Here is a 13,936-nt window from a genome sequence, read left to right on the forward strand (position 1 = left end):
GAGAACCAGGTGATTAGCATGGCAACAGGCCTAGTGCAAGCAACTATATCACTCAGAACAGAGGCCATAGGGATTACGACTGGAACCATGATATCATCAGAGATACAGTGAGGAACAGAAGTATTTGAACACCCTGCGATTTTGCAAGTTCTCCCAATTAGAAATCACAGAGGGGTCTGAAATTCACATTGTAGGTGCATTCCCACTCTGAGAGACAGAATTTAAAAAAAAAATTCAGGAAATCACATTGTATGATTTTTAAAGAATTTATTTGTCTTGCACTGCTGAACATAAGTATTTGAACACCTGAGAAAATCAGTGTTAATATTTGGTACAGAAGCCTTTGTTTGCAATTACAGAGGTCAAACGTTTCCTGTAGTTCTTGACCAGGTTTGCACACACTGCAACAGGGATTTTGGCCCACTCCTCCACACAGATCTCCTCTAGATCTGTCAGGTTTCGGGGCTGTCGTTGAGCAACATGGAGTTTCAGCTCCCTCCAAAGATGTTCTATTGGATTTAGGTCTGGAGACTGGCTAGGCCACTCCAGAACCTTGATATGCTTCTCACGGAGCCACTCCTTGGTTATCCTGGCTGTGTGCTTCGGGTCATTGTCATGTTGGAAGACCCAGCCACGACCCATCTTCAATGCTCTGACTGAGGGAAGGAGGTTGTTGCTCAAAATCTCACAATAAATGGCCCCATTCATCCTCTCCTTAATACAGTGCAGTCGTCCTGTCCCCTTCGCAGAAAGCACCCCCAAAGCATGATGTTACCACCCCCGTGCTTCACAGTAGGGATGGTGTTCTTGGGATGCAAGTCATCCTTCTTTTTCCTCCAAACACGACGAGGGAAGTTTAGACCAAAAAGTTCTACTTTAGTCTCATGTGACCACGTGACTTTCTCCCATGCCTCCTCTGGATCATCCAGATGGTCATTGGCAAACTTCAGATGGGCCTGGACATGTGATGACTTGAGCAGGGGAACCTTCCGTGCAATGCATGATTTGAAACCATGACGGCGTAGTGTTCTACCGACAGTGACCTTTGAAACTGTGGTCCCAGCTCTCTTCATGTCATTGACCAGCTCCTCCCTTGTAGTTCTGGGCTGATTCCTCACCTTTCTTATCATCAGTGATACCCCACGAGGTGAGATCTTGCATGGAGCTCCAGTCCGAGGGAGACTGACAGTCATCTTTAGCCTCTTCCATTTTCTAACAATTGCTCCAACAGTTGATCTTTTTTCACCAAGCTGCTTGGCGATTGCCCCGTAGCCCTTTCCAGCCTTGTGGAGGGCCACAATTTCGTCTCAGGTGTCTTTTGACAGCTCTTTGGTCTTGCCCATGGTAGTAGTTGGCGTCTGACTGACTGTGGGGTGGACAGGTGTCTTTAAAGAGCTCAGACAGGTGCTACTAAGTTAGATTAATGAGTGGAGTAGAGGTGGACTTTTTAAAGGCACAGTAACAGGTCTTTGAGAGACAGAATTCTTGCTGTTTCTTAGGTGTTCAAATACTTATGTTCAGCAGTGCAAGACAAATAAATTCTTTAAAAATCATACAATGTGATTTCCTGAATTTTTTTTTTAAATTCTGTCTCTCAGAGTGGAATGCACCTACAGTGTGAATTTCAGACCCCTCCATGATTTCTAATTGGGAAAACTTGCAAAATCGCAGGGTGTTCAAATACTTATGTTCCTCACTGTATGTACCTGGGATATTGGAAATATCCCGAGTCGTCAGGGCTGAAAGCCTGACGCATCAGGGGGCAACACGGCAGCTGATCCTAAACGGCAGGTGCCTACCTCAGTAATCCATATAACAGCTGTAATCAGGACACAACAATTAAGAAAATTGCTAAGGCACACATGGGGGTATAAAAGCTCAATTAACAGGGCGGGAGACCTGATACATAAAAGAGTCAGGCAGTGGGGCCCACCAAACCAGGAAGTCGGGGACATTGAGGAGTGTGAGGAAATCTCTTCTTCCCAGGTTTAGCAGGTGTCCAGATCTTGCATGGAGTTGCAGATGACCTGGACGGAGTAGGAGGTTGCAGAAAGGCCTCTTCCGGCAGGGGAGGGAGTCCCAACTGTTTAACCACTTGCCTACCAGGCACTTATACCCCCTTATTTCCCAGGCCAATTTTCAGCTTTTAGCGCTGCCGCACTTTGATTGACAATTGCGCGGTCATGCAACATTGTACCCATATGAAATTTTGATCATTTTTTTCTCACAAATAGAGCTTTCTTTTGGTGGTATTTAATCGCCACTGGGCACTTTACTTTTTGCGCTATAAATAAAAAAAGTGCAAAAAATTTGAAAAAAAAAAAAGTTTCTTTGTTTCTATTATAAAATTTTTCAAACAGGTATTTTTTCTCCTTCACTGATGTGCGTTGATGAGGCAGCACTGATGGGCACTGATAGGCGGCACTGATAGGCAGCACTAAAGGGCACTGATAGGCAGTACTAATGAGGTGGCACGGATAGGCGGCACTGATAGCACTAATGAGGTGTCACAGATAGGCGGCACTAATATGCAGCACTGATAGGCGGCACTGATAGGTGACACTGATGATGGGTACTGATAGACGGCACTGACTGGCATCACTGCTGGGCACTGACTGGCACAACCCCTGGGCACTGACTGGTGGCACTGACTGGCAGCACTGCTGGGCTGCACTGGTGGGTGGCACTGGTGGGCAGCACTGGTGGGTGGGCACAGGTGGGTGGCACTGCTGGGCACAGGTGGGTGGCACTGCTGGGCACAGGTAGGTGGCACTTCTGGGCACAAGTGTGTGACACTGCAGAGTGGCACAGGTGGGTGCACTGCTGGGCACAGGTGGGTGCACTGCTGGGCACAGGTGGGCGGAGCTAGTGGGTGCACTGCTGGGCACAGGTGGGCGGAACTTGCGGGTGGCACTGCTGGGCACCGATCATCAGGGCACTGATCATCAGGGAACTGATGATCGGTGCCGATCCCCGCTCTGACAACTGCCGGTTCTCGGCAGTACTTTCCTCACGATCTGACAGCTTGAGGAAAGTGCAGCCGAGAATCGGCACTTGCATTTCCCTCTGATCAGCGTGTCATTGGACACCGCTGATCACGTGGTAAAAGGCCGCTGTGATTGGCCTTTTACCACATCACGTGATCAGCTGTGTCCGTAGGACACAGCGATCACGGAGATCGCCGGGTGCGCGCCCCCTGGGGCGCGCAGGAGAGCGCGTTCTGGGAGGACGTCATATGCCGTCCACTCAGAACTGGCCGGCCGCAGTGCAGCCGTCATTCGGCTATCTGCGGTCGGCAGGTAGTTAAAGAAGGAGTCCACTTCATGCAAGTCATGAAGTAACACTTGGGCATTACCTTTGGAGACAACTAGCTTGAAAGGAAATCCCCACCGGTAAGCGATGCGGTGCTGCTAGAGATGAGTGGTGACCAGCTTCAAGACACGTCTTTTTGCCAAGGTGATGGAGGATAAATCACTGAAAATTTGAAGCATGTCCCCTTTAAATTCCAGGGAGGACTTGTTGCGGGTAGAAGAGAGCAAGGCTTCTTTGCTGTCAAAGTAGTGAAAAAAAACAACATCTCTGGGCTCAGGAGGCTTTCGGGCCTAATGAACTATGGGCCCAGTCCATGCGCCAATCAACATCTGGGACTTTGGGGGCCAGAGTGGTAAACAGAGACAGCAGGTAATGCTGAAGTCAGGGATGGTTCCAGAGATGCCACGAACACGAATATTCTGGTGGCGCGCCCTGTTTTCCAGGTCTTTTTGCTGGAGCTGTCCATCCAGAGCCTCTGGTTTATAGACCGGATACGTCCTAAATATAGAGCCATTTATCCAACCGTCCATCCAGAGCCTCTGGTTTATAGACCGGATACATCCTAAATATAGAACCATTTATCCAACCGTCCATCCAGAGCCTCTGGTTTATAGACCGGATACGTCCTAAATATAGAACCATTTATCCAACCGTCCATCCGGAGCCTCCGGTTTATAGACCGGATACATCCTAAATATAGAACCATTTATCCAACCGTCCATCCAGAGCCTCCGGTTTATAGACCGGATACGTCCTAAATATAGAACCATTTATCCAACCGTCCATCCAGAGCCTCTGGTTTATAGACCGGATATGTTCTAAATATAGAACCATTTATCCAACCGTCCATCCAGAGCCTCTGGTTTATAGACCGGATATGTTCTAAATATAGAACCATTTATCCAACTGCACATTTAGATCCATTGGTCACCACAGTGATCACAAGGTACAAATTCACTCAGATTTGCTCTGTACATTGTCTTTGTGATTAGAGCCATCAAATGAATACTACTTTTCACATTTATAATTTTGTATGTTGTAGTTGTAGCAATCATGGATTTGATGCTGAATATATTTGCTATTTATTGATTAAACACAAGCACAGTTGTAAAGCTCCCTCACTTTTGGACAGAGGGTCTACAATGAATCTTTACTTGTCTGAGTTATAATGACCAGCGAGAGCGCCATATTATCTGTCTACAGAGATCAGAGTCCTATACGGATCACTTCATCACATCAATGAGGATGGGGGAGGACACGAGTCACATGACTGAGAGGATATTGAACCTCACCCTGGAGATCATCTTCCTGCTGACCGGAGAGGTAAGGAGGATTCTGGGAGGTCACATGACATCACTCACATCTCTATTAATAAAACACAAAGATGACTGGAGAGGTGAGGAGGATTTTGGGAGGTTACATGACATGATTTTTGCTTTCAATGCAGAGTGTTCCCCTAGAGAAGTCTGATGACCATTTTACCATCACAGTACCTTCACCTCACTCCGTGAAACCCAAGAGAAAAAATGACAAGAAGATTCTAGAAGTCACCAAAAAGATGATGGACATGCTGACAGGAGAGGTGAGCGGTGCCGGGAATTCTGGGACATTCTCCAGTAACAGACAAGAGATGTGTCTGGATGGTGACTATATCATTGTGTGTGTCAGGTTCCTATAAGGTGTCAGGATGTCACTGTCTATTTCTCCATGGAGGAGTGGGAGTATTTAGAAGGGCACAAGGACCTCTACAAGGACGTCATGATGGACAATCAGCCGCCCCTCACATCACCGGGTAAGAGGAGACTTTATTGTAAAGGAGAGAGCAGTACGGAGGGTCCACCTAGATCCCCCATCATCTGATAAACACATAGAAACAATGGATTCAGTTAGTGTGTGTGTTTCCTACAGATGGATCCAGTCATGGGAATCCACCAGAGAGATGTCCCCGTCCTCTTTATTCCTGGGATTCCACACAGGAAGGTCACACCATCCCTCACCATCATCAGGTAGATGGATCCAGTAATGGGAACCCACCAGAGAGATGTCCCTGTCCTCTGTATTCCTGGGATTCCAAACAGGAAGGTCACACCATCCCTCACCATCATCAGGTATGGAACACAGAAGTGATTCTCAACTTTGTGAGAGAATATTCTTCTTTGTAGTTTATTGTTTTATCATTTAATTTTAAATCGGAAGTAATGTCTTTTTCTCTAGTCTCAGGTTTCCAGTCCCCCTTAGAGAGCTTCCAACTTACAAGGTGTTGGAAGAACCTTCGAGTGTTAATGTGTTTTATATATCAACATAGATATCTTTCTTCTGGGTCTTTGATATATTTACTTGACACCATGGGTATTCCTCTACCTTCTGTTCCTCCAACATTGGGTGTATTCTAAATGACATGGTGCTGTCCTTTTCTCCCGTGGGTTCAAGCTGGTGTAATGCCATGCTCCCCAAGGTGTGAAGGCTTGGCTACCTTGGCTCAGAGGAATTGGATGGACCCGGTACTAACACTCAGCAAAACCCATTTCCACCATCAGGAGCTTTGGTGAACACTGGTTAGTACTTAGACTCCACACCTCTAGTGAGCCCAGTTCACCTGCCAAGGTGACCTTCTTCTGTAAATATCTAGTTGGTAGGTGGGAGCCTCTCTACTGCTACAACTACTGGTCACTGAGCCTGACTCCAGACTATGACACTCCCCTTACTTGCATAGGCAGTTTTTTGGTAAAAGTGATATAACTCTTTAATGTTTAGGCCCCTTTCACACGAGTGGACCCATCAGTTCCTCCTGTCTGTTTTTCAAGTGGACCTGATCAGACCCTCCATTGTCCTTTATGGGGCCGTGGGTGTAAAAGGACATGTGTTCAGTTCTACCCGCCTACATCAGATCTGATCTGCTAAAAGCAGACGAATGGGGATCCGTTCCCCTTTCGTCTAGCAGATTGGATCTGATCGGGTGGCAGTGGGACGTAATTGGACAGGCAGTCCATTTACATCAAAAAAAGGCAGAGTCCCTTTCCTCAGAGCTATTGACCAGCCTGCATGTGAGTCATGCTCACATGCAGGCTGGTCGTTAGCTCTGAGGAAAGGGACTCGTCCCCGAAACGCATCAACAAGCGGACCACATTGAAAGTCGGAACACCCTGCCTATTGTTGTGGCCATCTCTATTTTCATACTAAGCTTTACATACATGCTATGTCTGTAGGTTTTTGTCTTTTTGACTTTTTAATAATGCACTAGGTGTTTTCGCCACCTGTTTGCTCTTTTTCCAGTTGTTGAGTTCCCTGTCTGAGGAGGGCTGCATCCCTGAAATGCTATCCATAGGCCAACTTTTGCCCTGGTTCCCCTGGCTTTCCTTTGGCAATTGATTCCTGGAGCGCTGGAGAGTACACACTGTCATCCAGGCCATTTACATCCGAATACCCATAGAGGAGAGCAGGGTGTGTCTGTGTCCGCTCTGCATAAGTGGAGTGGACACAGGGACCAACCATCTGCTTGCTCAGCAGGAATCAGCAGACAGATCCCTTGCTGAGCAAAGCTGACTCCTCACAGAGTTCTCTCCGTGTGAAATGTGCCTTTTACATCTGAAGTGAAGCCATTGTTCATCCCACCCTCCATTCCTATTTCCAGCTCCCCCTTGGACCACCTTCCACCTCCTTTCATTGTCGTCTTTTATATATCTTCCTGCAGTTTACTTTTTTTTTCTATTATTTTGGGGTTTAGGGTGAAGAACGGATTAATATAAAATCTGAGGTTAAAGAGGAAGAAGTGGAGACGTGTGTGGGGGGCGATCAGCCATCGGCAGAGGAGATTGAGATGAGGATGAAAAGTGAACCGGATAAAATGTCTCCACCTATTGACACAGGTAAGTAATGGACACTATGGAAGAAACCGGTTGTAGCACAAAGACTGAGTTGTCATTGACAGCTTTGGGTCTCCTATTAACAACTGGGAACTGGGAGGATCACCTAATCTCTGTGATTGGCTGTCACAGGGATCAGTCAATATGCAACCCACACCCGTGTTTTATTTCCCCTTTAATTGACCCTAACCCCAACACTGAGCTAGAATCAATTTTATTTGAATTAATATTTTTACATTCACTATTTTGTTTACAATTTTTTCCTCTAGAACTGAGTAAAAGATCCAAATGTATCCTTTTCTCCTTTCTAGAGGAGAAAATTGTAAACAAAATAGTGATTGTAAAAATATTCATTAAAATAAAATTGATTCTAGGTCAGTGTCGGGGTTAGGGTCAAGGTCAAAGTTCATGCTCCGAGTCAAAGTCAAGAGTATTTTTAGGTAGGATTTGTTTCTGGGCCCTACTGTGGGTACAAACAACAAATACCATCACCTTTTCTGGTATCACTGCAATTGTCAAGAGCAGGAGAATACATATGGGCAGCACAGTGGCTCAATGGTTAGCACTTCCGCCTGGCAGTACTAGGGTCGCTGGTTCGAATCCCAACCATGGCACCACCTGCCTGGAGTTTACATGTTCTCCCTGTGCCTGCGTGGGTTTCCTCCGGGTACTCCGGTTTCCTCCCACACTCCAAAGACATGATGGTAGATTCATTGGCTTCTGTCTAAAATTGGCCCTAGTATGTGTATGTATGAATGTAGGGTAGGGACCTTAGATTGTACACCCCTTGAGGGTTAAGGACTGATGTGAATGTACAATATATATGTAAAGCGCTGCGTAAATTGACGGCGTTATATAAGTACCTGTAATAAATAAATGATGGGTTGTTGATTGGTGGTAAGTTATGGTAATAGCAAGAAATGTACAACTAAATTCAAAGAAATATTTTTTTTTTACTATTTTGGTCCAGTTTTTTATTGATTCGCCAAAAAAATAAAGCCCAATTTGTCCTAAAAAGAAAGGTATATTCCACCTGGATACACCGAGTAGTTGCGATGAAATGTGCAGTTTTACTAAAACATGCGAAAGTTCCAAAACTGTGTTCAGGCACTATGAGCTGTTTTACCTTGAAGTTCTTAATATTTTACCAAAAAAATGGGTAATAGATCAAGTTGGTGTTCCCTAAAATTAACTTTAGGGTATTTTTGGAGGTAAAAAAGTATTCCTGGAGCTGTACACCTATCTGGCTTTGTCATTATGAAGTAAAAGCAGCTTCAGCTCACTCCATCAGAAGCCATGCCCCCATTGTTTTTTGCCCCTCCCTCAGGGCTTAATGATTCCTGTCATGTTCCCAACAAATGATGAGATACTGGACACCATATGAAGGGTCCATCTCCATTCCTCAATAGAACATCATGTTCCCAACAAATGAGGAGGAGATACTGGACACCATATGAAAGGTACATCTCCATTCCTGAATATAACGTCATGTTCCCAACATATGAGGAGGAGATACTGGACACCATATGAAGGGTCCATCTCCATTCCTCAATATAACGTCATGTTCCCAACAAATGAGGAGGAGATACTGGACACCATATGAAAGGTCCATTTCCATTCCTCAATATAACGTCATGTTCCCAACAAATGAGGAGGAGATACTGTACACCATATGAAAGGTCCATCTCCATTCCTCAATATAACGTCACATTATTACTGACATTTTTAGTAGAGTGTTCATGTTGGAGTCCATATATGATCTGCAAATTCTTTATAATTTAAAATTCAAACAAATACAGGCAATCCAATGTAGTCACAAGCCACCAATGAAGCCTTAGTTATTTAATATTTTTAAAAATTGCAGATCATATATGGACTCGGTGTGAACACTTTCCTGATTGAATTTTGGGTGGTGAAAGATTGGCATTTCAGACATCTGTGAACTTCTGTGAACATTTTTTCCTTTTTTTTTTTTATTTCTTTCCATCAGATGGCGCTGATGTCAGGAATTCCTCAGAGAGACGTCTTCTATTATCTGATGATTGGAAGTCAGAAGATAATGCCATCACACAGGATTCTCCAGGAGTGAATCCAAATACACCCAATATCCATCACAGACCTTCCTGTCCGGAGACATCAATGGATCCCTCTGATCAGGGGGAATCTTCTTACCAATCACATACTAGGAGTGCAAATGTCCATTTAGGATCACACACTGCAGAGAGATCAACAGATCCATCTAATCCCAAGGAATCTGCCTCACCCCATGAAGGAACTCACCGAGGTGACAATCTATTTGAATGTTCAGAGTGCGGGAAATGTTTCACTGAAAAAGGAGCACTTACTGAACACCAGAGACGTCACACAGGTGAGCGTACCTATTCATGTTCGGAGTGCAGGAAATCTTTTATTTGTAAAGAAGACCTTGTTAAACACCAAAGAATTCACATGAGTAAGCGTCCTTTTTCATGTTCAGAGTGTGGAAAATCTTTCACTCACAAAGGTGACCTTGTTAGACACCAAAGAATTCACACAGGTGAGCGTCCATATTCATGTACAGAGTGCGGGAAAGCTTTCACTAAGAAAGGAGTCCTTGTTGAGCACCAGAGAATTCACACAGGTGAGCATCCCCATTCATGTTCAGAGTGCGGGAAATCTTTCACTAAGAAAGGGCACCTTGTGCAACACCAGAGAATCCACACAGGTGAGCGCCCTTATTCTTGTTCAGAGTGCGGGAAATCTTTCACTACAAAAGGAAGCCTTGTGGAACACCAGAGAATTCACACGGGTGAGAATCCTTATTCATGTTCAGAGTGCGGAAAATGTTTCACTAATAAAGGAAACCTTTTGCAACACCTGAAGTTTCACACGGGCGAGCGCCTTCATTCATGTTCAGAGTGCGGAAAATCTTTCAGCAAGAGAGGAAACCTTTTGCAACACCAGAGAATTCACACGGGTGAGCGTCCTTATTCATGTTCAGAGTGCAGGAAATCTTTTACTGAGAAAAAAAAACTAGTTAGACACCAGAGAATTCACACGGGTGAGCGTCCCTACTTGTGTTCAGAGTGCGGGAAATGTTTCAATCAGAAAGGATTGCTTGTCGTACACCAGAGAATTCACACGGGTGAGCGTCCATATTCATGTACAGAGTGCGGGAAATCTTTCAATCAGAAAGGAGCCCTTGTTACACATCAGAGAAGACAACACTGCGCAGTGACCTCAGTGCGTTCAGAGTGCGGGAAATGTTTTACAGATAAATGAAATCTAATTAAACATCAGAAGGAAGGCACCTGCTGAGTGTTTTGACCAATGTACGATGATTTTTACTGGCGGAACCGAAGAACTGTAGGAAAAAATATTTTGTGAGGTGAGCAAATGATAATAAATTTATAGATGGAGTTGGATGGGCTGAGTCTTTTTTTTTTTTTTTTTGGCTTCTTGCTTTTTTTTTTGGTAACTCCAATGGTGGGATGTTCCTGTTACTGTTTCCACCCCCCACTTTCCGGTATTCCCCTTCCTCTGTTTTCATTTTGCATACTTTGAAATAAAAATCCAGTACAGAGGGTGGTAGCCCCTCATAAAGGGTTATGGGAGTACACAAAGATTGAAGAATACCATGGAACAAAAACAAAAAAAACTCTATGAATGTCCAGAAGGAGACAGGTAGGCCCATGTGGTACACAGACATGACATGTTGCACATTAGACCTGACATGTTCTGTAGTGGGGAACATTTCCAATAGTCATTTGAGACGACAAAAGAGACTAGATAGTGGACACAGCATAGGTCGAACAATAAGTACACAAATGTTTAATGCCTGCAGGTAGAGTGATAAGAAGTTCATTGGGGGAGGGGAGTGGGGTAAACCTAGTCACAAACACCCCCACTCCATCAAGTCTCAGAAGTGGTAGGCGAAGTAAGCCATCTAAAAAAATCTATACTGGACAAGGGTGCATTTCCCTATGCACCATCTGGCCAATTGATGGATGTAAAATATATAAACGTTTTTCAAATATATAAAAAATGTATGCTCCGCTGTAATTTATGCCTATTGGAGTGGAATGTCCTGCGCAAAACAATATGACTGGATGCCATTGCAATTAGTTACCTTACGTCCAATTGGCTAATAACACCAGACCAAATGAAATACCATACCGTTTTAGATGCAGTGACGGCACACAAAGAGGCACTGTAGTCTGATCATGAGCCTATCAGCTTGAATATATCATCTCCGTTAAGAAAATGGGGTTACCCCATGGACAAAACTAATTAGATAGTATAATCTATCTTGCTGCAGATATGTAATACGGGCACACTCATCCGCGGGCTTCAATGGCAGCCTCTCATGGATAAGCCCCATACATCACCATATCCAGACAAAAATACCTCACTGTCTTGAGGAATGCAAATGATGCACTGCACAAATGCCATACAGACCTCTCCAAAAAAAGGGAGTGGGGAAAGGAGTGAATACCATGTGCATTAAAAAAGTGCTCCCAAAGAAAAAAAAGAAACTCTACATGTTTCGCTCCAAGCCATCTATCCCATATTTTGTTTTACTTTGTGAGGCAACCTCTATGGATATAGATGAGCTTCTTATACGGAAGAGTTGAGTTAACTTCAGTCAACCATGCCTGAAGGGTAGGAATGGTTGTCTGCATCCACCGGCGTGCAACTAATTTTCGGGCGCTGAATAGGGATTCAGGTAAAAGGGTAACAAGGAACTTGTATTTGCAAATGTGTGCTAACTCTCTCTCTCTATCTATTCAGTCGTATCCGACCCTTGGCGATTGCATGGACCGTCACTCGTAAGCGACTTTTTCCATGAATTCTCATAGCAATTATTTTACAGGATAGGTTGCCAGGTCTTTCTCCAACCCCTGCATGGCCAGGGATGAAACTAGGACAATTTAGACAGGCGCCAATTAACCTACTAGCATGCTTTTGGAATGTGGGAGGAAACTGGAGTACCCGGAGGAAACCCACACGGACACAGGGAGAACATGCAAACTCCATGCAGGAGGCGCCATGGTTGGGAATTGAACCCATGACCCAGTTACTGCAAGGCAGAAGTGCTAACCACTAAGCCACTGTGCCGCCCGTGTGCTAACTAAACCTGTTTTTAACTCATTCTGTTAGACCGGTTAATTCGGTTTGTTTGCAGGCCTTTTGGCAAGCTGAGCTGGGAATTTTAGTTTTTGTTGTTTGACATGCGTCGCCCTTCCATGTGCTCCTTGCTGTGAAGGCCAGTTATAGACTGGGGCAGCAGCCATTTTTTGTACTGTTGAATTGTTGGTCGAGGGGTCTATCCATTAAATACATGTGCCTCTACTATGGGGGCTCTTAAAATTGGAGAATTAGGAACTACAGAAAATCGGGGTGCCGTGCCATAACTAAATCCCTTTTTTTAACGCATACTGTTAGGTTAATTTGGTTTGTTCGCAGCCTGGTTGGCAAGCTGAGCTGGGAATTTTTCTCTTTTGTTGTTTGATGTGCGTCGCCATTCCATGTGCTCCTTGCTGTGAAGGCCAGTTATAGACTAGGGCAGCGGCCATTTTTTGTACTGTTGAATTGTTGGTCGAGGGGGCACACTGGACACCTTAGCTGCCATTGTGCTACATGCTGGGTGACCAGTGCGCTCCTGTACCTTTTAAGAAAAGGTGGGCTCCCTCTGGTCCACCTGCCCTTGGTCTATCCATTAAATACATGTGCTTCTACTATGGGGGCTCTTAAAATTGGAGAGTTAGGAACTACAGAAAATTGGGGTGCCGTGACGAGGGCTCTGTAGCTTACATTTGTATTTGCAAATGTGTGCTAAATAAATACCTGTTTTTAACGCATACTATTAGGTTAGTTCGGTTTGTTTGCAGGCTGGTTGGCTAGCTGAGCTGGGAAATTTTCTCTTTTGTTGTTTGACATGCATTGCCCTTCCATGTGCTCCATGCTGTGAAGGCCAGTTATAGACTAGGGCAGCGGCCATTTTGTGTACTGTTGAATTGTTGGTAAGGGGGGCACACTGGACACCTTAGCTGCCATTGTGCTACATGTTGGGTGTCCGGTGCGCTCCTGTACCTTTAAGGAAAGGTGGGCTCCCTCAGGTCCACTTGCCCTTGGTCTATCTGTTAAAGGCCAGTTATAGACTTGGGCAGCGGCCATTTTTTGTACTGTTGAATTGTTGGTCGAGGGGGTGCACTGGACACCTTGGCTGCCATTGTGCTACATGCTGGGTGTCCAGTGCACTCCTATACCTTTAAGGAGGGGTAGGCTCCCTCAGGTCCACCTGCCCTTGGTCTATCCATTAAAGGCCAGTTATAGACTGGGGAAGTGGCCATTTTTTTTTATACTAACAAAGAAATTATGCTCAGGCAGGTCCAGGAGGAGGCCAAGAAGACATACTTTGGGATCTAATTGTAGAAGTGAGCCCATGTGGTCATGCTAGAACTTGATAATTTGTTCCCAGTACATCTGAATAATTGAGCAGGACCATATGAGGTGAAAAAAGGTACCAGTTTCCCTGAGGCATCGGGGGGCACAAGGGGCTCTGCTTGGGTCGAAATCTGGAGGGTAAGGTAAGCTCGATGTAAAGCTGGGTTGGTTTGTCTGAGTTTCGGTGAAGTCAGCTTGGTGCCCCTCCCATATCTCATCCTAGATCTCTGTTTCCAATTGCCCAACATCTGTCTCCCAGCGGGACTTGGCCCCTTCATACAGCGCAGAGAATGGTAGACCCCCATAATGGGTTACAGGGGTACACAAAGATATGA

General features: G+C 45.0%; 1 protein-coding gene across 1 annotated transcript; it reads left to right on the forward strand.

The window, feature by feature from the left end:
- The first annotated feature begins 4,476 nt into the window (after positions 1–4,476).
- LOC149453381 (uncharacterized) lies at positions 4,477–10,579 on the forward strand. Its single transcript, XM_089688384.1, has 6 exons — positions 4,477–4,635; positions 4,760–4,894; positions 4,981–5,104; positions 5,221–5,420; positions 7,037–7,178; positions 9,166–10,579. Exons 1-6 carry the CDS (start codon positions 4,552–4,554, stop codon positions 10,434–10,436), a joined length of 1,956 nt encoding a protein of 651 aa, XP_089544510.1. The 5' UTR covers positions 4,477–4,551; the 3' UTR covers positions 10,437–10,579.
- The last annotated feature ends 3,357 nt before the right edge of the window (positions 10,580–13,936 follow it).

The sequence above is a fragment of the Staurois parvus genome, unplaced genomic scaffold, assembly GCF_062004578.1.
Source record: "Staurois parvus isolate SC_StPar_1 unplaced genomic scaffold, SC_StPar_1.0 ptg000449l, whole genome shotgun sequence".
Lineage (NCBI taxonomy): Eukaryota > Metazoa > Chordata > Amphibia > Anura > Ranidae > Staurois > Staurois parvus.

What these genes read in the sequence shown, in the direction of transcription:
- LOC149453381 (XM_089688384.1), top strand. Translation starts at nt 4,552, where the DNA reads ATGAGGATGGGGGAGGACACGAGTCACATGACTGAGAGGATATTGAAC. An exon ending in TCTTCCTGCTGACCGGAGAG is followed by an intron (nt 4,636 to 4,759) that starts GTAAGGAGGATT and finishes CTTTCAATGCAG; the next exon opens with AGTGTTCCCCTAGAGAAGTC. An exon ending in GCCGCCCCTCACATCACCGG is followed by an intron (nt 5,105 to 5,220) that starts GTAAGAGGAGAC and finishes TGTTTCCTACAG; the next exon opens with ATGGATCCAGTCATGGGAAT.